Genomic DNA, 15,294 nt, shown 5'->3' with positions numbered 1-15,294 from the left:
GGACTCAGTTGGCACTTCATGCAGGACACACTCCATTACAGGCATCGCCCGGTTGCCCCAAGCAAGACGACCATGCGAAATATCTATAAGATATTAGCGAGCCAGTATTATCCCCTAGGTCATATCCTGCCCTTCACCACAAGGGCCAAAGTTTTGGTCCAGAGACTGTGGACCAAAGACCGCGACTGGGATGACCCAAACTTACCGGTCGACCTCCTGCAAGCTTGGACTACATGGGAAGAAGAGCTCCCTCAGCTCCCGATGGTCAGTCTCTCCCGGAGTTACTTCCCACTGGCCGTGGATGTAAGTGCCATCACTCTCGAGCTTCACGTCTTTTGTGATGCATCAGAGTCTGCTTATGGGTCAGTTGCTTACCTACGAGGTGAGGATCCTCATGGCCAAGTCCAAGTAGCCTTTGTGCTGGCACGCTCAAGAGTGGCACCGAAGAAACAACAGTCAATACCACGCCTTGAGCTCTGTGCTGCCCTTACCGGAGCTCAGCTTGCCCAGATGATCCAGAGAGAGCTCACCCTTCAGTTGAGAGACACAGTGTTGTGGTATGACTCCACCACAGTACTTACCTGGATACAGTCAGAGTCCTGCAGATACAAGGTGTTTGTAGGGACTCTTGTATCTGAGATTCAGGAGCTGACGGATCACCGGTCATGGAGGTATGTGGACACACAGAATAACCCTGTCGACGCTATCACCAGAGGGATGACACTCTCCAACCTAGCCAAGCCAAACCAATTCAGCCAAGGTCCTGCCTTCCTTCGGCTACCACGTGAAAGTTGGCCAGCCACAACTTCTTTCGTGGAGGTCCAAGATGAGACAGAAATGAAGAGGTCTGCGTTCTGTGGCATTATGTCAGTCATTACTGCTTCAGAGATCCCAGCCGCTGAAGACCACTCTACCTTTGAAGATCTCCTTGAGGCAACGAGTAGGTCACTACATGGGGCGGCCTCCCAGTCAAGCGCCCTCAGTGCAGATGACTATGCAGAAGCAGAACTCTGAATCCTTCAGAGAGCACAGTATGATAGCTTTCCAGATGAAGTCAAGTGCTTAAAAACAGGGAAAGCACTTCCATCCAGCTGTCGGCTCTTGTCACTTGCTCCAGAGTACGACGCCTCTAGGGGCCTTATACGAGTAGGTGGTAGGTTGCGCCGTTCTACCAGTCTGGTAGAAGATGTTGTACACCCAATTGTGCTAGAACCTAAGCACCATATTACCAAACTTATCATACGACAGCATGACAACAAGTTACTCCATTCTGGATCTGAGAGGGTCTTTGCAGAGCTCCGACGCAAGTTTTGGATCCTCCAAGGCCGTAAAGCTGTGCGTCGTCATCAGAGATCCTGCCCGGAGTGCCAGAAATGGAGAGCAAAGTCTGTTATTCCCAAGATGGCAGATCTGCCCCCTTGTCGTCTCCGCCTCCTGAAGCCTCCATTTTACTCAACAGGAGTAGATTGCTTTGGCCCGTTCCAGGTCAAGCGAGGTCCGAGTACCGAAAAGAGATGGGGAATAGTTTTTAAGTGTATGACCACCAGGTGCATTCACTTGGATGTGCTGCCCAACATGGATACCGACTCGTTCCTTATGTCACTCAGAAGGCTAGACGGGGAACTCCCTTCGAGCTTCTCTCTAACTGCGGGACCAACTTCCGTGGAGGGGAGCGTGAGCTCAAAGCAAGTTTTGAGGTCCTGTGCAAAGAGCTGCAGACCAAGTTGTCTAAGCACCAGATCCGTTTCCAGTTCAACCCACCAAATGCACCTCACTTTGGTGGAGCCTGGGAGCGGGAAGTCAGATCCATTAAGGCTGCACTCTACGTTACTCTTGGAGCACAGACAGTGACCGAAGAAGTCTTGCAGACAGTTCTGATTGAGGTAGAGGGAATCCTCAACTCCAAGCCACTGGGCTATGTGTCGACAGATGTAGCCGATGTGGATCCCGTAACCCCTAACTACCTCCTCATGGGGCGGCCCGACTCTTCACTTCCTCAAGTGGTGTACCCTGAGTCTGAGATTCTCAGTCGGAGAAGATGGCGGCACAGTCAGGTGTTAGCTGACCAGTTTTGGACCCATTTCATATGGAACTACTTACCTTTCTTGCAGTCAAGGCAGAAATGGGTAAAGGATACAGACAACCTCACTGTTGGTACAGTGGTGATAGTAATTGACCAAAGGTTACCTCGTGCGTTGTGGCCCGTGGGACGGGTCACAAAGACCATTAGGAGTGTTGATGGTAAAGTTAGGACTGCTGAGGTGCAGGTGGACAAGAGGACCTACACCAGACCAGTGGCCAAGCTCATTGAGCTGCCGGCCATCCCGGATAATGCCTCGACAACAGTTCCTGTGGATAGTTGAGCCTTTCTAGAAGATAATTCACATCGTGAATTATGGGGCGGCTGTGCAAAAGGCTCAAGTGATGTGAATCGGTACGGAGCATGTACAGCGAGTGTTCGCTCAGACCACGCCCCCTTTCAGACATGTTGCAACATGCCCTGGCTTGCAGAGAACGGCCGTCAGTTTAGTTTCACTTTATAAGTTAAGCTTCAGGTTGTGTTCGGGTTGTGTTCAGTGACCACAAGTAAGTTATAATTATATCACATATACAGTGTTGGGAATAACGGCGTTATAGATAAACGGCGTTACTAACGGAATTACTTTTTTCAGTAACGAGTAATCAAACGAATTACTGTTTCTTCCGTTACAACGCCGTTAGCGTTACTGAGGAAAAAAATGCGGCGTTACTATAATTGAGCTCATTGAAGCGGTTTTCATCCGAACAGGCTCTCTGTCAGTCACACCTGCAACGCGCGCGCGTGTGTGTGTGTGTGTGTGCGCGCGCGCGCTAGCCATGCGTGTTGGGGGTTGGGTTGGGTGGTACACAACTGATGATGATTGGTGGGTGGGAGACAAGGTTGAGGTTGATAGGTTGAGTTCACACACACACCTTTGACGCACACGCATATGCACATTCAGCGATGGTCCAACGACTTCAAAGGTAGCTTTCGCAAACTGGAAGTATAAGCGCTACTTTTCCCTCGTTGAGGTGAACGGTAAGAATGTTTATAAACATATAAACATTACATAAATGTAACGTGAAGCTTATGCCCAGGGAGAAAGAGTCTATCCACGTCGGTGGCAAGTAATTCTATTTCTAATCTAATGAAGCCTCACGTCATCACAGCCACAATATTAGTGGCTAAAAACCCAGGTGATAACGTGAGCTCCACTACCAGAGGAGTAGTAAAGAAGTACTGATACTATTTACACAATATTTACACTATAGTAGGTCCACTGATAATATTTACACAATATGTACACTATAGTAGGTCTACTGATAATATTTACAATAATATATTGAATTTGATAGGTGTCTCACATTGTCCCACAGCAACATTACAATAGTGTACATTAATGTACAATGTTTTATAATAATAATTTATTCTATTTAGTGTCCAATTCATTCATTTAACATATTTAATATTGGGGGCATCCAAGTTATTTGACATATTTGAACATTTGAAGAAGAAAAAAAAGTAACACATTAGTTACTTTCCCTGGTAATTAGTTACTTTTATAATGATGTAACTCAGTTACTAACTCAGTTACTATTTGTAAGAAGTAACTAGTAACTATAACTAATTACTTTTTTAAAGTAACGTGCCCAACACTGCACATATATAGATAAGTTAATATAAGTAATTTATGGTTGAGTTTTACAGTCAGTGACAGCCTTTATCTCTGTTGTACTGTATGTGTAGCTTGTATGCTATTCTTATTGTAGTTTACATTTCAGGACTGTTTAGCACATGTTTAGCACTGTTTATTTAAGTAGCTAAGGAGAGTTATTAGCCTCAATTGTGCTTATGATAGTTAATATCTATGTTTATTCCTTTCCTTTAGAACCATACTTACACTGTAAAGCACCAAAGAGAATAGTGCCTGTGCATCTGTATTTCAAATGATATATATTAAACCCTTCAATGAATATCCCTGCCTTCCGTGTCCTGACTAGACACCACATATTGGTGACTAATTTTCATAACCAGTAGAGCCCCATTACAAAGAGACTAATCAAATGTCATTAAAAATCCAACAGATTTTATTTAAGCACATGGTTTTTATTCAGATTTTATTTAAACACACAATTCACATGGTTTCAGCAAAACTGAACAAAAGTAACGTACCATGTTTTTCATTAAAAGAACACTGAAAAAAAAAAACATTATTAGGCCAATTCCATACTGATCTCGTCCAGGACTCGTCCATCACCCGGGCTGAAGTAATCAAGGTAGTTAAAAGCTCCTCGGTGGCAAGGCACCGGGGGTGGATGAGATCCGCCCTGAGTACCTCAAGTCTCTGGATGTTGTGGGGCTGTCTTGGCTGACACGCCTATGCAACATCACATGGCGGTTGGGGAAAGTACCTCTGGACTGGCAGACCGGGGTGGTGATCCCTCTTTTCAAGAAGGGGGACCGGAGAGTGTGTTCCAACTATAGGGGGATCACACTTCTCAGCCTCCCCGGGAAAGTCTATGCCAGGGTACTGGAGAGGAGAATTCGGCCGATAGTGGAACCTCGGATTCAGGAGGAACAGTGTGGTTTTCGTCCTGGTCGTGGAATACTGGACCAGCTCTATACCCTTTCCAGGGTGCTGGAGGGTTCATGGGAGTTTGCCAAACCAGTCCACATGTGTTTTGTGGATTTGGAGAAGGCATTCGACTGTGTTCCTCATGGCATCCTGTGGAGGGTGCTCTGGGAGTATGGGATCGGCGGCCCCCTGCTTAGGGCTGTTCGGTCCCTGTACGACCGGAGCAAGAGCTTGGTTCGTATTGCCGGCAGTAAGTCAGACCTGTTCCCGGTGCATGTTGGACTCCGGCAGGGCTGCCCTTTGTCACCGGTTCTGTTCATAATTTTTATGGACAGAATTTCTAGGCGCAGTCAAGGGCTGGAGAGTGTCCGGTTTGGGGACCAAACTATTTCGTTGCTGCTTTTTGCGGATGATGTTGTCATGTTGGCCTCCTCAGACTAGGACCTTCAGCATGCACTGGGACGGTTTGCAGCCGAATGTGAAGCGGCTGGGATGAGAATCAGCACCTCCAAGTCCGAGGCCATGGTTCTCAGTCAGAAAAGGGTGGATTGCCCACTTCAGGTTGATGGAGAGTTCCTGCCTCAAGTGGAGGAGTTCAGGTATCTTGGGGTCTTGTTCACGAGTGAGGGAAGGATGGAACAGGAGATTGATAGACGGATCGGTGCAGCTTCTGCAGTAATGCGGTTGATGTACCGGTCTGTCGTGGTAAAGAAGGAGCTGAGCTGTAAGGCAAAGCTCTCGATTTACCGGTCAATCTACGTTCCTACTCTCATCTATGGTCATGAGCTAAGGGTCATGACCGAAAGGACAAGATCCCGGATACAGGCGGCCAAAATGAGCTTTCTCCGTAGGGTGTCTGGGCGCTCCCTTAGAGATAGGGTGAGAAGCTTGGTCGCTCGGGAGGAGCTCAGAGTAGAGCCGTTGCTCCTCCACATCGAGAGGAGCCAGCTGAGGTGGCTCGGGCATCTATTTCGGATGCCTCCTGGACGCCTTCCCAGGGAGGTGTTCCTGGCACGTCCCACCGGGAGGAGGCCCCGGGGAAGACCTAGGACACGCTGGAGGGACTATGTCTCCCGGCTGGCCTGGGAACGCCTCGGGTTCCCCCGGAAGAGCTGGAGGAAGTGGCTAGAGAGAGGGAAGTCTGAGCGTCTCTGCTTAGACTGATACCCCCGCGACCCGGCCCCGGATAAGCGGAAGATGATGGATGGATGGATGGAATATTAATATCGTACAGAAGATGGGATTGTTTGACCAATCAGATGAACAGTGTTGGTGCTGCGATGTGAGATGTACTTTCCCCTTTATTAAATAAATAATGTATGGCAACACTGTATTTCACCTGCAAACTTCCCGTGAATGAGCAGGGAGAGTCAGACGAGAACCATCAGCAGCTCTGCCTCTGATTGGCTGCTAGCAGTGAGCAAAAAAATCTGATTGGTCACAGACCAATTTGAAGAGACCTTTGAATTCTGATAAGACTCAACTACGGTGTTCAGTTGCATTAATATACTGTAGATTTGTTTGTACGATTGTAACACAATTCTTCTCTGCCAGTGTAAACTTATTAAACATATTTACACTTAAATCACAACTACAGTAGCCAATTGTACACTGCATATGTTTAAAAATGGGCTTTTAATGCATTAGTCATACATTTTAACACTTTCTGAAAGTAATATGTACAAAAGTAATGAAGTGAATTCAAAGCATGAATAATTAAACTTAAAGGGTTAGTTCACCCAAAAATGAAAATTATGTCATTAATTACTTACCCTCATGTCGTTCGACACCCGTAAGACCTCCGTTCATCTTCGGAACAGAAATGAAGATATTTTAGTTGAAATCTGATGGCTCTGAAAGGCCTCCATTGGCACAATGGCACGGTTCACTCTCAAGACCCTTAAAAGGTACTAAAGACGTCGTTACAAAGTCCATCTCACTACAGTGGTTCTAAAATTACTTTATAAATCGGCGAGAAAAGTTTTTGTGCGCAAAAAAACCCTAAATAATGACTTACATAGTGATGACTATTTCAAAACAAGGCATCATGAAGCTTCGAAGCGTTATGAATCAATGAGCCGAATCATGATTCGGATCGCGTGTCAAACCGCCAAACTGCTGAAATTTGGCGATTCAAACCGCTGATTCGACTCGCTGATTCATAACGCTTCGAAGCTTCATGATGCCTTGTTTTGAAATTGTCTTACGGGTGTCGAACGACATGAGGGTAAGTAATTAATGACAGAATTTTCATTTTTGGGTGAACTAACCCTTTAAAAATGATACAAAAATGTAACTTTAAATATACTACAACTTCAGGATATTAAATAATTAATTTTTTTAATATAATTTCAGTGCATTGTTACAATGACAATTTTGAGCATACAGTTTAAAATGTACTAAATATATATTTTAAAATAATGTTCAAATAAGTACACTTTAAAAAAGTACACAACTTTCATTTTTAGTATACTTTTCTAAAATATATTTTTAGAAAATATATGAAGTGTGTTAAAAGTATTGTGCTTATTGATGCTTATATACTTTTTTATATATTTAAAGATGGTAAAAAAAAAATGTTGGTATGTTTGCAATATACTATTGAAAAGGGAATACATTTGAAATATATTATATAGTAAACAATAAAGTATACTTGTTTTCACCATGGACCACAAGGTGCGGTTCACTTGCAGCATATAGGCCTCTGGGGGGCACAAAATCTGAAGTAGTGAGTTTAGGTATAGGGCCTCAGAGCCAGTAGTATATATTTAAACCACATTTCAAAAATACTGTACACGTATAGTGATGAATAATAATAAATAACCGACAAAGAAAGGCATACTGGAGTAACTATGCTTAAAATACCTTTGCAATAGAGGTGATACCTTTTTAAAGGGTCAATGTCAATAATATTCCATTATATTTATTTGGTTGTGAGACTGATTGACAACAGCAGCCGTGCTTCCGATCGTTTCTGAAATTTTCTTAGGGATTTAGAAGTCCTCATGAGGACTCCTAGATTTAGGAGCTACTTTTAGCGTAAAAATGCTTTGTGATTTACTAAAAATGTCCTAAAATTAAGAGCGACACACCCCTAATTATTAAGAGTTGCTCCTAAATTTCCACATTAGGATCAACTTTTAGCTTTAAAGGTCCCATGGCATGGCATTTTTCTATTATTTTATAATGTTTCCTGAAGTGTACTTATATTGTTAGTATGATTTTTACATCATACAATGTCATAATTTAGAAATAAAAGGCATTTTTTCAATACTGATGTTTGCCCTGTGGCTGAATGCCCTGTTTCAAGAGGTGTGTCTGCTGTGAGACTTCAGTAAAAACGCCCACTGTTGTGATTGGCTGACATCTTTGCATTTGAAATGAGCGGAGGGGGCGTGGTTTAACGAGGTCTACCAGGCACGAGCAGGTACGAGCTGCTGCCAGAGAGACGGATGGACCTGAGTTCACTTTTCATCAGTTCATCGAACTGTTGTAGTTACTAGCATATACTTCAGGTTATTAGTTTATTTCTAGTCGGAGGGGCTGTCACTCATGTCAGAAAGTTAGTAACTTTAGTAAATGAGGGATCAGCGCAGACTCGAGACGCGAACCGTTTAGAACGATTCAGTCCGATTTGGTGAACTGAATCGGGTCACTAAAAAGAACCAGTTCAAAAGAATGATTTGTTCGCAAACCGGACATCACTAATGTACCAGAGACTGAGCGATTGCTAACAAAGTTATTTATAGTAACTACTGAGTTATGAGAGTGCTGTCAGCGCAAGTTTATTGTGTTTGTATATGAGAGTTCTGAATAAACACGAGTCCCAGTCACACCGAGTCCGTCTTCATCATTATTCTACCAACTTTGTAACACATGCAATGTACCATTACAGCTGTCGAGATGAACGAGCAAGTGTTGATTATAGCATTATTTTTAGATATGTTCCTATCATATGAAACGTGTTAGTGACGCGCATTGAGTACACAGCGCAAAAAAGACACAACAGCAGTAATCGAATGTAATCCAGTGTATTGTGGGGATAGCTGGCTGGCTAGCCCGGATATGCTCACGCTTACCCCCCGTCTGCTTAATCTCACGCTGCGTTTGGTGACTCTGATGTGGGCCAGATGCAGTACTGTGGGTCGGGGATGTTGAAGGCCGACCGGTCAGTGCAGCCCGAGCCGATCTCTAAAGATGTTACTCTGCTGATGTTGAGCAGAAACGACTGTAAGCACATTTTAGAACAGATAGACGCGACGAGGACGTGCAAAAACGCTGACTCACAAGATAGAAAACACAAAAACACTGTTCTGTCAAGAGAGAGAGAAGCCGCAGCGTGTGCGCGAATAATAAATAATTAGCTGCACATACAAAATCACTGATCACAGATCAGAAGGAACTGAAAAAAGACTTCTGTTTTCATTTGTACATCCAAACACTGAGAAACTGCCAGCATTCACTCGTTCACAAGCCATGATCTCTCGAGGACAAATATGGCGCTTGCATGGGCGTGCCAAATTCTCTGGGAGGAAAGGGAGGTAACCGTTCCTGTTCTGATGTCAAAACAGGAGACTTCAGGATTGGCTGGTCTGGCCTGTCATTTTCTCAAGGGCAGGAAAGACAGCCAGAACTCGGTTTTACACCGATCAACATTTCTATCCACTTGGGGACAATATTCAGGCTAGGGGAACTCATATTAATGTTGAAAAACCTCATAAAATGAAAATTTCATGCCATGGGACCTTTTAAGATTTTTTTGTGTGTGTGAATATGGCCCCATATGGAAAGATACATTTCAATTGGGGACCCCAATGATTTGAATTAGAATGTCTTTTTCTTTCTTTACATTTTAATGTTGTGATGCATATGTTGACTGATTCTATTGCAGTTGTTCTTGTGTACTTTTTTTTTTAAAACTCTTTTTATTCTGTTAGGGTGCACAGCATAATGGCCAGTGCAAGGACACAGAGCATTTTGCCCCAACAGCGCCTGTTCTACTACAGGTGAGATTGGTATTTTTTCTGTATATATCACAATAACTAACTAGAATTGTAATTTTATTATTCATGTGTAGTTGTAGTAAGGTGTAGTATTTAATGGTAATTCTAATAAATGCATTTCTTTAGAAATTGCAGTATTTTCTTCACTGTAATAATGGCATTGTTGTTTTTTAGCATTACCCTCTGTATAGAGTGAGTGATGCCATGTGTACAGGTGTAGACGCAGCCCCTCTGGATGAACGGTACCAGCTGTTTCGGGAGCGTTATGATGTTATATCTAAGAATGCCTCCAAAAAGGTAAAAACAAGATGCTCAGTGGGAGTGCTACTTTTAAAAGTAATGCATTTCAATATGGTGTAGCTCCCAAAGAAGAAACAGTTACTTACTACTTTTTTATGGAACGTAATGCATAGAGATGCACCATTTGATCGGCCAGGGATCGGAATTGGACGATTTTCTGCATGATCGGCCTGATTGGTGATCGGTCGATTGGCTATAGATTTGCACTACATTTGTGTTACTTTCTCACTTCAGCTAGCTGACTCTCTCTATATCTTTCAGACCAATATAGTGTTATGCTGTGCTTTCTAAGACTATATCAGACTGAAGTCTGTAATTTAAATAAGGTTGTCACTCCTGAAACTTTGTAGTATATATAGCTTTTGGTGGTCTTGGCAGCATGAAAAAAAAAAAGTTTAATCAAATTGTGAATGGAATATAGCAAAAAATGCATTGCTGTCAATTGCAAAATAGTTATAATTATTGGTGGCTTTTGGTGGTCTTGGCAGCATGAGAATTTTTTTTTAATCAAATTGTGAATGGAATATAGCAAAAAATGCATTGCTGTCAATTGCAAAATAGTTATAATTAACATTTGTGAGCATGCACAAGGCTCAAAATTACGACCATTGTTGGGTTGCATATGCTCCCGAATCGGAATCTGTGTGATCTCAAAATATATTATTTGTGTTATAAATACTATATAAATATAGTATTTGTGCAAGTGCAATTAATTTCTCTACAAAACATTCACTAATTACTGCACAGTATGTGCCTGCTCCGAGAGCTGAAGAGAGAAAGATTTTTTGACGGGGCAAGTGAAAGAGAATTTTACTGCCCCTACCGGACAAGTAGCCTGATTAAAACGTCAATACTAAAAAATAACTAGGTAATCGCCAAAACACGAGAATGATTCTGATTTTATTTGTGGCGATTGGTGGAAAATATATAATAAATGTACTGCCGCTAACAAGGTTGCGCTGTTGTGGCTCGCTCAGCCTCTTGGGGAAAAATTGATACAAATGAGCTCAGCACATACAAAGAAACTCAGTTAAAGTACCCCTATTATGCTATTTTAAAGTTTCTCAATTTAGTTTTGGAAGTCTCCAACAACAGGTTTACATGCATCAAAGGTCAAAAAACCTTTGATTTTCTCATAATATACATTGCACATCACCATAATGTTCAGTGATTCTCAAAAGACTTGATGGATGAATCCGTCTCTTTAAATCCCTCCTTTCTCTGAGCCTACTCTGCTCTGATTGGACAGATGGCCCAGTCTGTTGTGATTGGTCTAATGCATTCATTGGTCATACAGAGCGTATTTAGAAAACAAACGTCCATTACCATAACTGAACTCTGGTGTCCGGAGGCTTCCTAAAGCTCCGCGATAGTGCACACTGTAAAGACAGTAACGATGTTGATTTTACATCAATCCCAGCGCGAGTCCGAATCGATGATGAAACAATGGATGAAACTAGTTATACAACCCGAAACTTGAGCAGGACATTTCTCAGTGATGCTACTCAGTTTGAGGGTACATTATGAGATGTTTCAACTGTAATTCCTCACCATCAGCATTAATGTGTGTGTGTGTGTGTGTGTGTGTGTGTGTGACTCACTTTTGAGAGACAATAACTTTATATACGGTGCACTTTTAGATTTAAAACTTTGCAGGATGTTTTCATTCCCTTAGAACGGTTATACACTACATGAAAGGTAATTTTCAAAAATCCATAAAAATAACATTACCTAAATAACATTTCATTTAAGCAACATCACACGTCCAAGAGTGCAGTTTTCCTGAGTACTAAAATTGTGTACACATATATATGTGTACACCATTTTAGTACTCAGGAAAACTGCACTCTTGCATAGATAGATAGATAGATAGATAGATAGATAGATAGATAGATAGATAGATAGATAGATAGATAGATAGATAGATAGATAGATAGATAGATAGATAGATAGATAGATAGATAGATAGATAGATAGATAGATAGATAGATAGATAGATAGATAGATAGATAGATAGATAGATAGATAGACAATCCCCTCCAAAAGTATTGAAACAGTGAGGACTATTCCTTTATTTTTTCTGTAGACTGAAAACATTTGGGTTTGACATCCAAAAATGTATATGAGACAAAAGATCAATCTTTCAGCTTTTATTTCCAGGCATTTACATCTGGATCTGATACACAACTTAGAAGATATAGGGCCCTATTTTAACGATCTGAAACGCAAGTGTCAAAGCGCGAAGCGCAAGTAACTTTGTGGGCGGGTCTCGGCGCTGTTGCTATTTTCCCGGCGGGATAAATGGCTCTTGCGCCCGGCGCAAATCTAAAATGGGTTGGTCTGAAGTAGCTTCATTATTCATAGGTGTGGTTTGGGCGTAACGTGAATAAACCAATCCGAGCGTCATCCAACATTCCCTTTAAAAGCAGGTGAGCAAGTTCCATTATGGATTGCTATTATTATGGCGTATTTACCAGACGCACGCCAGGAGCGGTTCACAGCCGAGGAGACTGATGTTCTTGTAAGAGCAGTGAAAGACAGAGAAGTGAAGTTGTAATGTTGTACATTATGGTAAAGGTGATTTCACAGTCTTTTTTTTTCAGTCTTTCAGTTTTTTCAGTTTTTCAGTCGATTTTTTTTTCCTGGTTCTTGACGGACAAACCAATTTGTCAGATGTCCTTATATACATATATGTCTTGCCACTATTGGGCAAACAGGTCTTATCCTTAATTATTACAATTAGCCTGAATCATTTGTAAGCTAGATTTATGCCTATTTTTTCACATCTTCGTGGCACACCACAATGATTTCCGTCATCTCATGTGTTAATATTTTTTTAGTGTAACAATTTATGATTTGCAAAAATAACTGTTGCATCTGTGTAGATTACATGAGCAAAGTGTATGCGCGTTGTGCACGCTATAGGCTACATTATGGTCAAGCATGCGCCCTTAAAATATAATGAACAACGCGCAACGCGCCACTGACTTTAGACTAGGTTTTTTCTGGTCAGTGGCGCAATTGTTTAATGGAACAGCAAAATAGCACCAGGGATTGTTTGCGCCGGAACACGCCTCCTTTTTTGCGCTGAACCGCCCAGGTAGCGCAAGTTCATTCCCTAGTTTAGCGACGTGCTTCTGTGGAGGGAAAAGCGCGCTTTGCGCGGGTGCAAAATAGGAATGACACATGCGTCGGTGTACAAAGTCAATTGCGCTGGGTGCAAGATAGGGCCCATAACCTTTTGTTTGAACCCACCCATTTCTCATGTGACCAAAAGTATTGGAACATGTGACTGACAGGTGTGTTTTGTTGCCCTGGTGTGTCCTATTACATTGATTATTCAAACAATAAATAGCATTAAATGTCTGCACTCAGTTTCAGATTTGGATTTTGCCTGTGCAGACTGCATTTATAGTTAGACGTGTAACCAACATGAAAACCAGAGAGCTGTCTATGGGTGAAAAACAAGCAATTGTGAAGCTGAGAGAAGATGGAAAATCAATCAGAGCCATTGCACAAACATTGACCATAGCAAGTACAACCATTTGGAATGTCCTGAAGAAGAAAGAAACCACTGGTGTACTAAGTAACAGACCTCGAATGGGTAGACCAAGAAAAACATCAGCTGTTGACGACAGAAACATTGTGAGAGCTGTAAAGAAAGACCCTAAAACAACTGTTAGTGACATCAGTAACAACCTCAAGAGGGCAGGAGTGAAGGTATCACAGTCTACTGTCCGCAGAAGACTTCATGAACAAAAGTACAGAGGCTACACCAGAAGATGCAAACCTCTCATTAGCAAGAAGAATAAGAAGGCCAGGCTGGAATTTGCCAAAAACTACAGAGACAAGCCTCAAACATTCTGGGGCAAAGTTTATGGACTGATGAGACAAAGATTAACCTCTACCAAAGTGATGGAAAGGCTAAAGTTTGGAGAAAAAAAGGATCTGCTCATGACCCCAAACATACAAGCTCATCTGTGAAACACGGTGGAGGTAATGTCATGGCTTGGGCTTGCATGGCTTCTTCTGGGACAGGCTCATTGATCTTCATTGATGATGTAACACATGATGGCAGCAACAAAATGAACTCTGAAGTGTACAGAAACATTTTGTCTGCCAATTTACAGAAAAATGCAACCAAACTGATTGGGAGATCCTTCATCATGCAGCAAGATAATGACCCAAAACACAGTGCCAAAGCAACAAAGGAGTTCATCAGGGGCAAAAAGTGGAAGGTTTTAGACTGGCCAAGTCAATCTCCAGACTTAAACCCTATAGAGCATGCATTTTACCTGCTAAAAAAGAGACTGAAGGGAGTAACCCCCCAAAACAAACAACAACTGAAAGAGGCTGCAGTGGAAGCCTGGAAAAGCATTACAAAAGAAGAATGCAAAAGTTTGATGTCAATAAGAGGATGGATACCCGACCCGAGCCCGACGGGACCCGTTGGTAACTGACGGGCCGGGCCGGGCCGGGTTCGGACAGATATTTATAAATAATGTTCGGGTTCTGGTCGGGCTCGGTCACGTCAGCGCAATAAGGCATTGAACATCTGACATTTAAAACATCTTATGTAGGTAGCCAATGGGCCTTTTTAACTTGATGTTTTTGTGATTAAAATAAATTGAAAATATTACCTTAGCTTTCGTCTTCCTGTGCGCGGAAATTTGCTTATGTAGCTGTGACAACGCGCAACCAGCGCGCAACACGTACGTGCATATACATGTGGCTGGCAGCGCAACTTCAGCGCCGCTGCAGGACCATCGAGCAGAGGACAGCCTTAGCCATCCACAGATGATCCAATCCTTTTTCTGCATAATAACTTGGATTAGCCTAAACTTTGATGGATGGATTATGTAAATAAATCCCATGTTGCAGTTTAGTAGCATACAGTTTTCGAGAAAAATGGTAAGAGTGATTTTCACTTGAATAAGCTGCATTTGTGTTACGTTGATGTTTTGTTCTCTTAGCTGGGCCATTTTGGTAGACCTTTGTTCATTTAATTTTGGTTTCACAATTGGCTATTTGATTTGGCCCCGTGTTAACGTGTGTATTTATTTGTTTCCCCATCTGCGCGCTAATGCGCTCATCTGTAATAATTTCAGAATGCCTTCCTACAGTTGCTTAATAAAAGCGGGCTTTCCACACGAACAAACGTACATGTGTCATTAGTATGAGAAAAAAAATAGTGTAATGTCTGAAGAATGACAGACAAGGGAGGTTTCCGAACTTTTAATCAGAACGAAGATGAACACACTCTCACTCAAGCGCACACGTCTTCAGGATTTGTTTCCGCCCCTCTGAACTCTCTTTGTTAACCCTATCACTGCCGGTGCAAAACAAAACAGCAATTTCACATCTATGAAGAGTCTGTGCGCTACATTCGGGCTCGG

The 15,294-nt window shown here is 42.3% G+C and overlaps 1 protein-coding gene across 1 annotated transcript in view; it reads left to right on the top strand.

Moving 5' to 3' along the window:
• Nucleotides 1-15,294, top strand: part of elovl2 (ELOVL fatty acid elongase 2) — a 312,772-nt gene that overhangs the window by 31,360 nt on the left and 266,118 nt on the right. Inside the window, exons 6-7 of the mRNA XM_079806636.1 lie at nt 9,533-9,601; nt 9,773-9,895. Coding sequence (XP_079662762.1) covers nt 9,533-9,601; nt 9,773-9,895 — 192 coding nt within the window. The remainder of the gene's footprint in view (nt 1-9,532; nt 9,602-9,772; nt 9,896-15,294) is intronic.

Source organism: Gobio gobio (genome assembly GCF_949357685.1).
Source record: "Gobio gobio genome assembly, chromosome: 23".
NCBI classification, from domain to species: domain Eukaryota; kingdom Metazoa; phylum Chordata; class Actinopteri; order Cypriniformes; family Gobionidae; genus Gobio; species Gobio gobio.
Note: the sequence above shows the minus strand (reverse complement) of the source record. Positions and strands in the feature narration are given on the sequence as shown.